At 39.6% G+C, this 14,042-nt stretch overlaps 2 protein-coding genes across 2 annotated transcripts in view; one reads left to right on the plus strand and one right to left on the minus strand.

The window, feature by feature from the left end:
* The window catches only part of LOC112212965, a gene marked incomplete at its 5' end in the record, with an annotated part of 420 nt that extends 303 nt beyond the window's left edge, over positions 1 to 117 (plus strand). Inside the window, one exon of the mRNA XM_033321192.1 lies at positions 7 to 117. Within this exon, the coding sequence (XP_033177083.1) occupies positions 7 to 117 (111 nt within the window). The remainder of the gene's footprint in view (positions 1 to 6) is intronic.
* A 7,323-nt stretch (positions 118 to 7,440) lies between these two features.
* Positions 7,441 to 14,042, minus strand: part of LOC100746737 (disintegrin and metalloproteinase domain-containing protein 10) — a 150,296-nt gene continuing 143,694 nt past the window's right edge. Inside the window, exons 13-16 of the mRNA XM_003490152.4 lie at positions 12,490 to 12,617; positions 11,724 to 11,838; positions 11,459 to 11,590; positions 7,441 to 9,996 (exon numbers count right to left, since the gene is read on the minus strand). Coding sequence (XP_003490200.1) covers positions 9,259 to 9,996; positions 11,459 to 11,590; positions 11,724 to 11,838; positions 12,490 to 12,617 — 1,113 coding nt within the window. The 3' untranslated portion in view covers positions 7,441 to 9,258. The remainder of the gene's footprint in view (positions 9,997 to 11,458; positions 11,591 to 11,723; positions 11,839 to 12,489; positions 12,618 to 14,042) is intronic.

Raw genomic sequence — 14,042 nt, forward strand, 5'->3', positions numbered from 1 at the left:
TTACAGCAGCCGCAGCAAGCTCAACTACAGGGCCAAGACTCGCTGCAACAGCTGATGCAACAGATCTTCTGTTTGCAACAAATCGAATACTTTTTCAATCAGCGTGTTCCCAAGTGATCGCGATCATCGTCGTTGTTGTCATCAGCGTGGCCATCGTTGTCGTCGGTAGAGGATAAGATGATAATTCGTGGCTTTGGAAGCGGTCTGAAGCGATCGTGAGACACGAAGAACTCCGTTACCGATAGAGAGAAGTGGTGCGCTCGCGTTTGCTTCGAACCGTTACAAGCTTCTCAACGACGATCTTTCCTTGTGCTGTGACCGTGATCGTCGAGAATCGCGCTGTTATATTCGAGGCTGAGAATGGACGCACAATTCCGTTCGAGGTTTCCACGTCTACAGATACATAGATACACATACGCAAGCGTGCGTACACACGCACGCTCGCGCTCATACACACACACACATGTACATGGAGAAGTATACATATACGTAAGTATGTTTCCATTGGTTGAGCCTCGAATGGAGAAGGGGAGATGTACGGTGTCTCCGAATTCGTGAAGCTGCTGAGGAAATAAACGATCTTCGGTAGTCGAGCGTGTTCCACCTCGCGTTTTGCTGTCTGAACGGTCCGAGACACCGTTGCGAGAAAAGTTAATCTCTCGAGATTAAATACGGGCCGTGTAGCGTGTGATAAGACATTATGTCAAAAGAAACAAAATATATTAATGAAAAAAAAAATAGGAGGATGATTGACTTTCAGTGAAATCGTTATAAAGGAAGTGACAGAAGAAGATACGATATGGGGAATAAAAGGAAACGATTAAGTTGAACGAGAACGGTACGCCGCGCACGGCAGAGACGATCGTTTGCTGTGGTGCGAGCTGTGAATGAATCTCTATCCGTCAACAGTATTGATATAATTAATAAAATAAATGAATATAAAATATTGTAAGAGATATATCGTAAGTACGTATTGTGCAAGCGTATGCGAGATAGGAGAGAGCGTGGTGTGATATATCGAATTGGAGGATGAGAGGATGTGGGTGTGTAAGAAACCGGATTACCACTTAGATTCGAAAGATTCTTAAGCGCGGAGCCCGATCGAACGCCAACGCACAGGCCCTGATTGTCCCTGTGTTGCAATCTTTCGAACGTTTTATCCTTTTATTGTTGCTTGCTCTGACACCGAGGACGAGGAAGAAAGGAAGGAAACTGAAAGCGTTTTCGCGCTCGTCAAATGATAAACACGAATGGAAAATGGCCGGTGTGCGATTTCCACTGCGGACGTTCGAGCGATCGAGATCGACGTAGACGCCCGTCTATTGAGGAAGTAACAGGGATTAGAGTAATTTTAGAACGTCTGAGGGCTGCACCGAAAATCGGTTCTCGTTGCTATTCGAACGTACTTTCTCGCTGTTTGACGTCATTTATGATAATTTATCGGTTTATCGTACGATACACACAGCACAGCGCGTACCCACGTCCAATCATTGTGTGACCTTTACGGGATATAATATTTTTTATGAGTCGTCAGTAACATTTCCACGGTGTGCATGTGCATTATTTTGTTGCGCTAGCCGCGTGACAATCGTTACTTAATCACGATACAATGATTTTTCTTCCGTTTTCTCTTTCACGACAACGAGATACGCGTATATACACCTTTGAAAATGGGCGGCAAAGTAAAAGAGACAAAAATAAAAAAAAAAAAAATAAAAATAAAAAGACGAAGAAATAGAAGGAGCGAAACCTCTATATACACGGTACGATTGCGTACACTATGAATCATTCTAGCATAAAGTTCCTTGCGCGTTACGTTTGTACATGATATATGTTCCTCATTATATGCTTATACGTTTGTTCCTATTTTTGTATTACTCGTCGTGATTCGTTGTGTTCTCTTCTTTCGCTGTTAAGCTCGAGCCAATCATAACAGGGCATTATATCGACGATTTCACAGGCGTTTCTACTCGAATCCTCGTCACCATATATTCAACTTTTTCGAATAGTAATCGTGGTCGAACGCGTTTCCGAATTAAAACGTCCACGTTCTGTTCTTTCTCCCCCCCCCTTCTTTTCGCCCCCCTTCCTCCCCCCTCTGCTTTTAGTAAACAGACCACGGACATTCACACACAGTTTTCTTATTCTATCCCAAACTATTTGTCGTTGCGTTCAACCATGGAAATTTACAGATGAGAATTAGTGTACCTAAAGAAAGATTCGAAGTTGTTCGCGTGATGTATTATAGTCGTCGCTTAGCGTACGATACGTTTACTTGTAAGAAAGAAACGTTAATCTAGTTTTTCGAGATTCGTACCTACTTATTAAGTTTCTTTCTTTCTACTCAACCGGTGTCACCACGAAGACATGACGTTGGTACGAGCTTTGCTTGCGATTAAGATTCGATTTTACATCTCGATCTGATAATACATCAAACATTTTGCGTCTATTATCGTTCGCAACAATCGTTTTCTTTTTATTCTTTTTTTGTTTTGTTTTCTTTTTTTGTTCTCTCTTCATTCACCATGAGAAACGTGGCACGTTTTCTCTTGAAATCATTCACTTCGATCTTCTCCATAGATCTCTCCTGGTTCATCAGTTTTGGATTTGAAGATTATTCGAGCGTCGAACGAGGCGTGATCGATGGACAGATGATGCGAATCTATTATCCGACTTATGAATTCGGTGTCGAAACAAGGAATTCATAAATATGGTAATGCAAATTATGAACCGAGAATCAAATTTTTCGAATTACATTTACCGTGCAAAGTAAATATAAACGAATTCGAGCCATTGTTGATGCGTTTATCGGTATTTCACTATACTGTACGGCTTTGTTAGCCAGCGAGATGGTTGAAGAATGTAACGCGGCCGTGTCACGATGAGTTTTACGATGTTTGATTCACGTGAAACTTAATTGTGGTACGTTGAGCTTCGTCTATGATCCATATCGACGGTTTACTTGTCAGCGGATGCTTCGAAAAAAAAAAGCGAAAGATCGACGAAAGCAATAGGGATTGGGGAAAGGGCACGAACGTCGGCGTTTCATCACGTCCATGAACTCTGCGCTTTCGGGTGGTTCCACTTGAGATACACGCGTCGCCGGTTGCCGCAACGGCGGTCCGATGGCGGACGTTAGCGAAACTTTTCCGAAATATGTACAAAGTCATCGTAAACACGCGTCATGCACGATATACATGATCACACTATACACCGGAGAACGACACAGAACACGTTGCGCCCATACGGTCGTTCTCCTATTCTGTTCCGTTTGTTTGGAATGGAGGAGAAAACGGCGCGGCGGCCATATCTCGCGAAACTTTCACCTCTGCCAGAACACGAGCCGTTCGCGTCGCGGTTGTATCGCGAATATAGATATTTTGCTCTTTTGGTCACTCGGCTGTGCGATACGCTAGAGAACGTTCGAATGAAGCAAGGCTTTGAGGTAGAGAAGAAAATAGCCGGTTGAGAAGAGAAGCGAGAGTGGACCGAGCGAGAAACGAAACAGCTAGGCACGCGCATACCATACACACGTACACACACGTTCAGAGATCACACACTTACGACTACGAATCATTGAATTAGATAGGTAAGTTACGCGTGAAGCCAGTACTGTCCCACGGCGTGAAAGTGTGCGAAGAAACAGAAAAAGACGGAAAGATAGAAAACGATCGGAGGAGAACGAAAACGGTGTGCGTTTCTTAATCAGAGAGTTCAGTATGCCTGATCTAATGCCTTCTCTAATACAGGCAAGTGAAATTATTAGGAGGGAAAATTGATGTGTGCGAATCAAAGAGTGAATGTGACTGCTTGGAAGACCGATAGGAAGAATGAGACCTGCGCGCGTTAAGTGTGAAAGAATAGATTTGAGGGGGAGAGAGAGAGAGAGAGAGAGAGCAGGATTAAAGGCAACCGATTATTTCGACACGAGCATGCGGTGGGTTTTAGGATAAATGATCTATTGAAAAATGTTGTATATTATTACGAATTATAATGACACTATTATAATTAATTAATTAATTAATTAATTAATTATTATACCCTAATAACGTGAATTGAATTTAAAATAAAAATAAAAAAAGCGGCAGAAACAGAAAACGAAATGATGGAAAACACAGACAAGAACCGAGGGATATAACGTAATAGGCAGATGAAAAATAATAAAGAAACAAATTTTAATTGTTTGCAAAGCACACACTGAGCCGGAGAGTAATAGCCCGAGGTTGTGAACGCAGTCCGATCAGATATTTAGCCTCGTCGTCACATTCTGTCGGATTGTATGAATAAAGAAAACAGAAAAAAAAACAAAAGAAAGGGAGAGAGAAAAAGAAAAATCAAAAGGTCCAAGCGAGGAAGCGTTCTCGCACTGGCGAGGATCATGAAGGACCGAATGCTTTGCCAACGAGAAGAGCATCGACCAACTTTCCAACGAAAACCATTTTCTTCTGTCGAGTTTCTCTCGCTTTCATACCGCGACCATTACACGCGAACCCTGTACATTCTTTAACTTTGTAAATTTTTCTGCTAGTAAACGAATTCGGATTTTACGTACGTGTGTACTGTTTCATTGAATCGTCCGTTGTCGTACTTTAGCTTCTCGCCAATTTGTTGCTCGCGTTTTGCGAATCTTGGCGATGCTTCGTTTACAATGTACAAACGTAAAGCCAGGACGTGGCGAGGATCGAGACGATTGCGCTTTTAGTCCGTTGTACCTTCCTTTCCTTTTGTAAAATAATATTCGTCGCGAGTCAGGGATCCAACCAAGATCTTCGCCATCTCTTGGCAACCTAGTTCGTTTGACCGAGTATCGAAATCATGCAAATTAGTTTCAAACGTTGCGTAAAAATATGGGACAGGACACGATGAGACGATTACCGTCGATTATTAGCTTTTAACGATCCGACGAAAGTAAAATTCTTTGAATGCGGATCTCGCACTAATTCATAAAAAATAGGATGTTTCTCGTTGATCGATTCTTCTGCTTTTCTCAATGCAAAATTTTTCAGAACTAATTTTCTTTGTTTCGTTTCTATTACCAAAAAAAAAAAAAAAAAAAAAATAGAAAATGTCTACTATATATTCTTTCGTAGTTTTAATTACGTTGTTTCGTTATAATTCATCTTACGAAGACACTTATCGACAGAGCTCCTATGAATGAAACATCCAAATAGATGTTTCAATCTATTCTCTCGTTTCTCGAGTTGAAATCACATCCTGTCATTGAAACGCAACACTTCGTGATGTCTTCAGATTCGCGGAAGATTCCTTAGCCTGTAAAGAGTTCGTGTGAACCAGGACTCACGACGTCGACTATTATCATTCGTGTTGTTAATTACCCGAAAGAGAAGACGATTTCTCGACAGAAAAAAGGATCGTTCCTTTCCGTCCACGGCAACTGCAACACCTACACGGAAGATAATAAAAGCAAGACATCGGTCCTGAGTCAGAAAGGTCCCAAGTAGATTTTGGCTCAGGGATAGGAACAAAAATTACTCGAAAGCGTTATTTGCGGCCTTTGGACTGAGCAGCCGAACTGCAGACGGTAAAATCCTTCTTCCTTTCGCGAATCTTCTGAAATTCGAGCTGGGAAACGGAGAGGTAATCGACGAGATTGAACACGCTCTTAGCTGATTAGTGTCTGCTTCTCTAAATCCTATTTCCACTTTGCAGATCTGCTCAATTATGGAGAAATTCGCAATTTTTCGTAAAAATTTTTACAGATTCACGAAAAAATAGACGATACCATCAATTTCGTTGTATTTAAATATTTTAAAAATTCTACTCTACGTCTTTAACTTTCAGTTTGCTCGTACAGCTTTTCTACTTTAGTCATCGATTGTTTCAACATTAAACGATCAATGTTTCATAAATTCACATAAAATTTTGTAGTTCGTTACATTTGCTGTGTTTTACCAGAAACAGTGTTTTCATATCACGAATTGTCTTTAATAGAGTGTTATTATACTGTGCAATTTTTGTTGCATTGAATCAAGAGATAAGATATAGACAATTATTTAAATGTTACAAATAAACTCGCTTCGTACTCTTTTACAATTATTCTCTACTTTCGTAGTTTGGTAGATACGTAACAAGTACATAATTATTTAAAAACAATCGACATATAAATAAGAAAGCAGACGAAGAGAAAGATACTACTACTACTATTCTCGTATACAAATTGAGTCTTATCTTTGTTCCAAGTTCAAAGAACCAGCCTCTTGTTTCCCTTCCAATACTCTCGGAAGACAAGTCGAGCTTCTTCGTTCCTATTGCTTTTTAAACTCACGAACCTCTACGCGTTCTTCTTCTCATTAGTTCCTCGAATGTTTGAACCGACACGACGCTCGATTTTCATATTTGATTCTCGCCACTAGTGGCAATTCGAATGGTACTCGAACTCCTTGTGTCTTGTTCCGTATCTTGTTTTACAAAGCAACGTTTGGAGTTAGGGGTGAAAGTAGGATAATTCGTTGCTTTAAGTCTGTTTTATTTTTGCAAATTTTTATTTCTCCGGAGAATCGATATATCGATAGGTATTTATTGATCGAGGCTCGAGGGGTGAACGATGCGAGGAATGGTGAAAGAATGTTAAAAGAAGAGACGAAAAAGAAGGTGCACCGAACGTGTATATAAAGTAGAACGTCCACGAAGCGAGTGGACGAACGCCTGGGCAAGCCGTTTGTTCATCTGTAAATATCCTGTCCTCTGAATTTGGCGCTAATCCGTGCCTGTGTGGTCGGTGTAAACAATATTCGAGATTTTCACTTGATCAGCGCATCGGTCAATCGCTAATTACTGGACCAGTCCTGCGCGACGGATGTGCACCGATTATACTGTATAAAGGAAAGAAAAAAAAGTGAAACAAAGTAGCGAATTAGGAATGATTTAAAAAAAAAAGATGTGACCGTAAAAAATAATTAAACTTTAACCCTTAGTGGACATGGGCCAGCTCGGTATATTATATTAATATACATTCAAAGTTGGCCCATCGCCATGACCAATGGGATAATAAGGGAGAAAACAAGAATGAAAGAAAGAAACAAAAAGAAAAAAAATCGTCATCTAATTACATTTTTACGCACTCCAAATTTTTATCCTCGTCATTTGTATTATAGCGACATGTGTTTAAAGAAGAATCTACATTATATGTATGTAATCAAAATTGTAACTGATAAAACGTTAATAAAAAAATGATATTCGAATGGTTGTTTGGAATCTCCTCTTCAACCTGTTTGAAAATGGAAAATATTGGGAGATAGATAAAGGTAATGTAAGAGTTGTAAATTATTGAAAGAAAATTGGAGAAATTCATATTTGTCGTTTCTAAATTGCTAAGCCACTTTAATACGTGGCACGCTTCCTTTCAATTCTCAGTTTATGTTATATCCGGCGAGGTTAGGTCGACTTCTTCGATATGGAAACGAAACTACGCTCGGTAAATTTCAGTCGATAACTTTGCTATTATTCCATTTTGCTTTCACAGATATAGTTTTACATATAAAATTATCATATTTCAAGCTTTACATAGACGATTTTTACAATAATATCGACTACAATTTTGATTTTGATATTTTATAAACATTATACTTTGACATAATCGCGTTTAGAATATTAATAAATTATCTAAATTATTCTCAGGCTTTTCTTCTAACTCACTGTCACTTTTTCATATTTCATTTTGAGTATTTAATCGCTAGGCAAGGAATTTCTTGCAAAAATGTTGATACTCTAAAAAGTTACCAGCAGATGGGAAGTTTAATAGAACAATCACACGTCGATAACGTTTGAATTCATGTTTACAGTTTGTTGGTAAAGTCGAACGTATTTTTATTTTAACTAATTCACACGAAAGTTTTTCCAAACGTTCACTCTCTTTTTTTATTACATATTTAGGTATGTTACATTTCTTTCAAGCGGAGGTACAGTAAGAATTATAATCAACTTTTGTATTATTATTTTAATTAACGTCAGCTATAATAAGGAAACGTTCGTTTAAACATACAGAGATGTTATAATAATATGCTCAAAATAATTAGTTATGGCGATACGAAATCCTTGGAGAAATTGGTCAAATATTTAACATTGAAGTTCTTATCGAACAAATTATAACCTCTTAGTAAGCGATATTATCGTATAATAAATAGATACATACTTAGATTTAGTGTACGTTCGATGTATTATTCAACAGAAATAGATTCAAGTAGTAAAGGTCAAGCATGTCTGACACACGTGTCACTCAGAAGCCATAGTAACCACCTTCATAAGTTGAAAAGTCGAGTAAAGTAACGAGTAGACCAAAAATACATGTATGTAAAATATTTAAAATATAATATTCATTGTAATATTTAGTGGATAAAACGAATCTTTAATTTCGTTTCACTTCTTTAATCATATTCATAAAGAAATGAATTTGCGTAATGAGACTCCAAACGCAGTACTTTCAAAATTTGCATTGAAATTTGTAATTATGTATGCAATTTCATTGCAATAATGGAATTTATAGAAGCGCATTGCTTGTCTTTTGAAAATTGAACGTTAATCGCGTAAATGAATAAACAAACTAAAAAACTTATAAGAAGTAGATCTGATCAACTTGGCTTTTGAATGATAAATTGAGTTTCGAGAAAGAAACGAGGGATGCCGTAAGCTAACGAAATATCCATAATCGACGAATGATGGGAACACAGATGAGTTAATTACGGGTTAATAATGAACGGTGACGCACGATTTATTATACAGTAACAATCGTTCTGTTTTTATATACACGAGTCTACGAAGTTCAGCGCTGGACGATCTTCCATCTACGTTTGGTCCGCTTCTAGGTGAAGAGCTCTCTGACTAAAATGAATTACAACAATCCATTCGATTCCGCAAACCTTGTGGGCCTTACTCTAAAAAGTAGTCTACGACGATAGCGGTATAAGATTCTGTACAATATTTACACTTAAAAAGATACGTCGTTTCTCAAATCTATTTCTCATCAACATTTTTGATTTCTTGTTGAATTATTGTAGAAGTATCTTCTTACAGTTCTCAACCCTTCAGTTCGTAATTTCGGAAACTACACAGGAGCTGCTTCAGTGCGTCAGAGAAACCAAAGTGGAAACTTAAAACACGAAGATTGTTGGAATAGCAGAATCAACTGTAAAATCGAAATAAATGTTTGCCACAGACGAAAATACTGGCGGATGAGCGTTCCAGACGAAAATAAACACTCAGATTCTCAGGTAAGAATTCACGATACTTCCTCCTTCGAAACTAACTGTCAGAGAGCAACACAGTCAAATCCGACGTCTGACTTCTCGTCTCTGAAGTCTCGCCAGGAGTGTCCGGAGTGTCAGGAGCCACCAGAGGCTCCGTTTGATACCTGTCTCCTCTTCTACAAGAACTCACGATCACCTTGGAACCGGTGCACAGTTTCTCGACTTGAACCGTTTTTCTCCAAGGTTGTGCACGCGTCGATTCGCCACTATTCGATTTTCTTCGTGTTGGAGAGCAACTTGCACGATTACGGCGACTTCCGACGAACAACAGACAGACTCGTCTCCAGACGTCGGTCTCCTTCTCCGGCGAAACTACCACCATGAATCTTTCATTCTCATCTTTTTGTTTGCTTCCGTTTTTCTTGCTTTCTTCCTTCGTTTTATCCACGTTGCTTCTACACAACTGTTCCGCTTCGTTCGAAGATTTCTCCTCGGAGTTACGAACGGCCGAATCTCTGGCCAACAGTCGAGAAATCCGCGCGAGGAACGTGCCCGCCTCTGAGGACGCGTCCTTCTTCCTTCTCGGGGACGCGATGCTCTTCATCGTTTCGACGATCCTCCTTTTCAGCCACGAAATGTCCATAGATTGTACCTTCCGCACGGACGAACGCTCCCTTGTCGGCTCGTCGCTCGCGTTCGTCCCTTCGGAAACCGCGTGTAGCTGATCCCTTGTGCTTGCCAGAATTTTCACGCGGCTGTTGCGTCGTTTGCTCAGGGAATACGTTACGAGCGCCTGCGGCATGAAACACACAATGCGGTTTTATATTTAAAGTAAAAATAAAAATCGTTACGATTTAATTGGATTAAAGAACCCGATGCAGAATAATTTGTTTGCTAGGACGGATTTAAATGATAATGAAACTTGACGAACAAATTCGCGTCACGAAAAAAAGAGAAAGGGGAAAGAGTATGTTCGTTAGGACGACGTTGGGGCGGAAAAAGTTTGCGGTTGCATTATCCGCTGGCAAGATCCCACGGGATATGGTTTATAATATAATTCGTGGCGGCGTCGCGTTACCGTCGCTACTTTAAACCTATCTCCGGATGAATTTCCGGCTGCTTTCGCGGCCGTCGCAGCTCGGAAGTTGGCCAACTTGCGTGCAATTGAATTTACAATATATCTCGGTCGACACCTTCCTCCGCTTAATCGCCATTTTATAACGCGATCGCGAGAATATTCCACCTCTTGCATTTATTTTCCTCTATACTTTTTTCCTAATTTCCTAATGTCGATACAGTCCGGATAAATAATCGAAGGAATCGTGCTTCTTTTCTCCGGCAATCTTCGATTGAAATATTTCGGAAAGATGTATGGGAAGGGTAAACTGCAAAGGGAAAGGGTAGACTGTTAATTAAATATATCGAAGCTGGTAATTTATTTCAGTAAATGTTGATGTTTACCGTACATTTTTCGTTTTTAATCATAAACACTCACGCGCTCGGGTCGAAATTAAACGGAATAAAACGAACTGACTCATTGTTCGATCGTATTAAACGTTACAAAAACGTTCTTGTGCTTTTACGGGCAAACAGAACGAAAACATCGGTGTAATTGAATCGTTTTTCGCCGCGTGATGTTCGCAACATGTGTATGTATTTTCCAGGAGAACGAGATCGCGCAACTGTTCCTGGTGTTTTTTATGCGTATGTACAAATTTTAATTGACAAGACAGGTAATTGGCTTCGCGTGGGTATTCGATACGTCGACGATATTTTTTGCCCCGGATACGCAACTGCATTATCCACACGCTTTCGAGATCAATTTGTTTCGACTGTGAACACGGGAATATATTTTATCGCAAACTGCAATATTCTCGAATTCGAAAAAATAATGAGAATAGCAAAGGCGTTAAAGTTAATAGGACTCGAAAATTTGCGAATTGTTTGGACGTTTGGATAATCCTTTTTCAAATTTCTGACGCGTATATGATGCGATCTGTTCCGAATAGCTTTCGATAATAAAAAGAAGAAAAGAAAAAATTAATCGTAGCGTAATAATACAGCATTTTTTATATAAATTACCTTGCCCTTGTCAATTTCAAAAGTGTTACGATCAATATGAAATCTTCAGATTGGAAGATTCACCGATTAGAAAATTATCACGTTGTCTTAGAAATGGTAAAAATAAGCACGATGCTTCGTCTGTTCGAATGAAAAAATAAAACTAGACGAAAGATAGACGAATCGAAACTTACCACGATTAACAGCGAGACAACAACGGTTACTGCAACGATGTACCAGCGATTGATCATCCAGCGTTGAAAACTCGCCAGAGTAGCGTCCGACAAAAGTCTTCGTAGAGTTGCCAGTGGTCCGCTTGGATCCACCTACAATAGAATTTCTATGATTAGAAAAGTAATCAGAGAGATATAGAGAGAATATTCTTGTTCGATTGACACGCGAGATTTTTTGATTTGAAATACGTCGAAGGGTCGTGGAAAAGTCTGAGCGGTGTATTACCTCTCGACATCTTTGGAAGACGTCGCAATAGCCATTGTAATCGTTGCACGGTGTGCCTGGCTTCGACAGCATATCAGGAATATCGTAAGGCGCTGAATTCCATGCGAACGATGATCTGTAAAGAGATGCACCTGCAATGACGTCTGGGTTGCTTGGTCGTTTTGATGTTTAGTTAACGACTCGTTTCTCTTTTTCCGACTAAGCTTTCGTCGTGTAAAAAGATAACTAAGAAAAGGATATGTAGGAAGGATTTTCGGTCACAGGCAGATTTTTACTCGTTGAAACGAGTGTGAATCTTTATTTAAAAGTATTTGCATACCGTTGAATTTCTTATTGTATTTACATGTCAATTTCTTGACTCCAAGTTTATTAAATTTCGAATCACTGAATAATATTTCTACATGCCCGTAAAAATTTCCTACCACGAAAATAAAATAGAACCTAGAGACAGAACAGAATAAAGTAGAAGGATACGTGCAAATACTTCTTGTAGTCACTGTATGTATTGTATATACGTAGTTAAATTCTTGCGAATGTTCATCGTCACAGGTTTCGTATTGGAAAAGCTCAACTCCGACCAACAGTACCAAAATGGAACTGAAAATCGAATATAGTTATCACAAGGTCAAATCTCTTTAATTGGAATTCTCTAGACACAGAGGAGGTAATTATTTCGAGTGTGAAAGTAGTTTCCCCTAAAGCGAAGTGAAACGAGTGACACGAACATTCGCGTAAAACCGCGTATTGTACAATGATCGTCTCTCACAGGCACGGTTGATCCTCTCCTGGCAATTTACAACAGAGTTCGCAGCTTTTGGTCGGGGGATCCACGGGCCCTGCGATGCACTGACAGGATTCCAAGCCATAAGCCAGGCAAATGCTGCCGGTGCATTCCTGTAAGCAATGCAAGAGCCCGATAAAGTGTCAGCCTACGTGCATAAACCTCTAAATACGAGGTAATTTCCAGCAGGGTCACCGAAGATAGATAAGTTCGCGACTCGAACGTTGTTCTCTTCCGAATCGCATCTACACGATGCGCGGCGTCTTATCCTTTCTTCGTTGTTTGGCTCGTTGAAGACGGTTTATACCGCAAAACGGACTATCGTGTAAGTAATTTTCCAAGTTATGATCGCTGAGTTCGAATAGATCGTGTGTGATCGATACAGTGGTTCGCCATGTTGCGCGTTTGCCTTAGCTTTATCGTGTTGTATTTATTTATTTATTTAGTGTAATAAACGAGCTATGTCCTTTGAGAGCAATATAACAAATACAACGATAACAGAGTGCACAAAACAAAAGAAAATCCCTCGCTCGATGAAAAATAGATAGGTCGCGTGGGAGCATACATTACAAATAGGTTACGCAAGTTTGATGTTGACGTGTCTATGGGTCCGCATAAAAGACTAATTAATTCATCGATTAACATGCATCGAGCCGGGATGAGACTAGTTCGAAACTAGAAATAGTACGGCGAAGGAAACAATACATAGACTGTTTAATTTAACTTTATCTTTCGTTAATGTGTTGACTATATCGTAATAATCGCGTGGTAATTATTTCACGATACGCAGACTACGGACATTTATGAATTTACAGGAAATTAGAAATTTCAATATCACAGAGTGCACGTAATACGTAAAAACATATAAAACAATCGATGTATAGTATTTATTGTAATGTTTAATGGATGAAATAAATTTATACTTAGATTCTATTTGTTTCATTTGAAAACACGACCTTTTCGTGTCGTTTTGTTCAATCATGTCGAATTTTAGATATTTTTTGCATCTTCCCGTCAATTATTTCGGCAGGTAAAGTTGCGTCTTTTTTAGATGGTCGCGTGACGGTAAGAACGGTCGTTGTCGAGCAATGGCGAGAGGCAGCGCGGCACGGAAACAGCAAAGCAAATTGCAATCGACAGCCGGCCGCCCCCGTCTCGGCCTCTCTCGCTCGTTATTGTACTTGCAGATTAGAAAGCCTGTATTTCGGGAGTATCGATTCGTAGCTGCCGATGCGTACCGTCGAACTGTTGCACGTGTGCGGCTGAAACGCATTTTCCGCTTGGCTGACTATAATCGAATGTTTCTACTCGAACCTACAACTAGAGGAAATAACCTTGCGTCGTTATCACCGCTGTCCACTGTTCGCTTCCTCGTACGAAGAAGAAAATGGCTTTTAATTCATGGATAATTTCGATCATTTCATATCTTTTCGATATGTATCTCCATAAAATTAATTGTCTTAGAAAAATTCACTTGCGGGCTAATTTATATCCTCCACTCAGTTTAATTTCTATTCGATCGAGGAAATTTCACGATT

Source organism: Bombus impatiens, unplaced genomic scaffold (assembly GCF_000188095.3).
Source record: "Bombus impatiens unplaced genomic scaffold, BIMP_2.2 scf_0406, whole genome shotgun sequence".
Classification (NCBI taxonomy): Eukaryota; Metazoa; Arthropoda; class Insecta; order Hymenoptera; family Apidae; genus Bombus; species Bombus impatiens.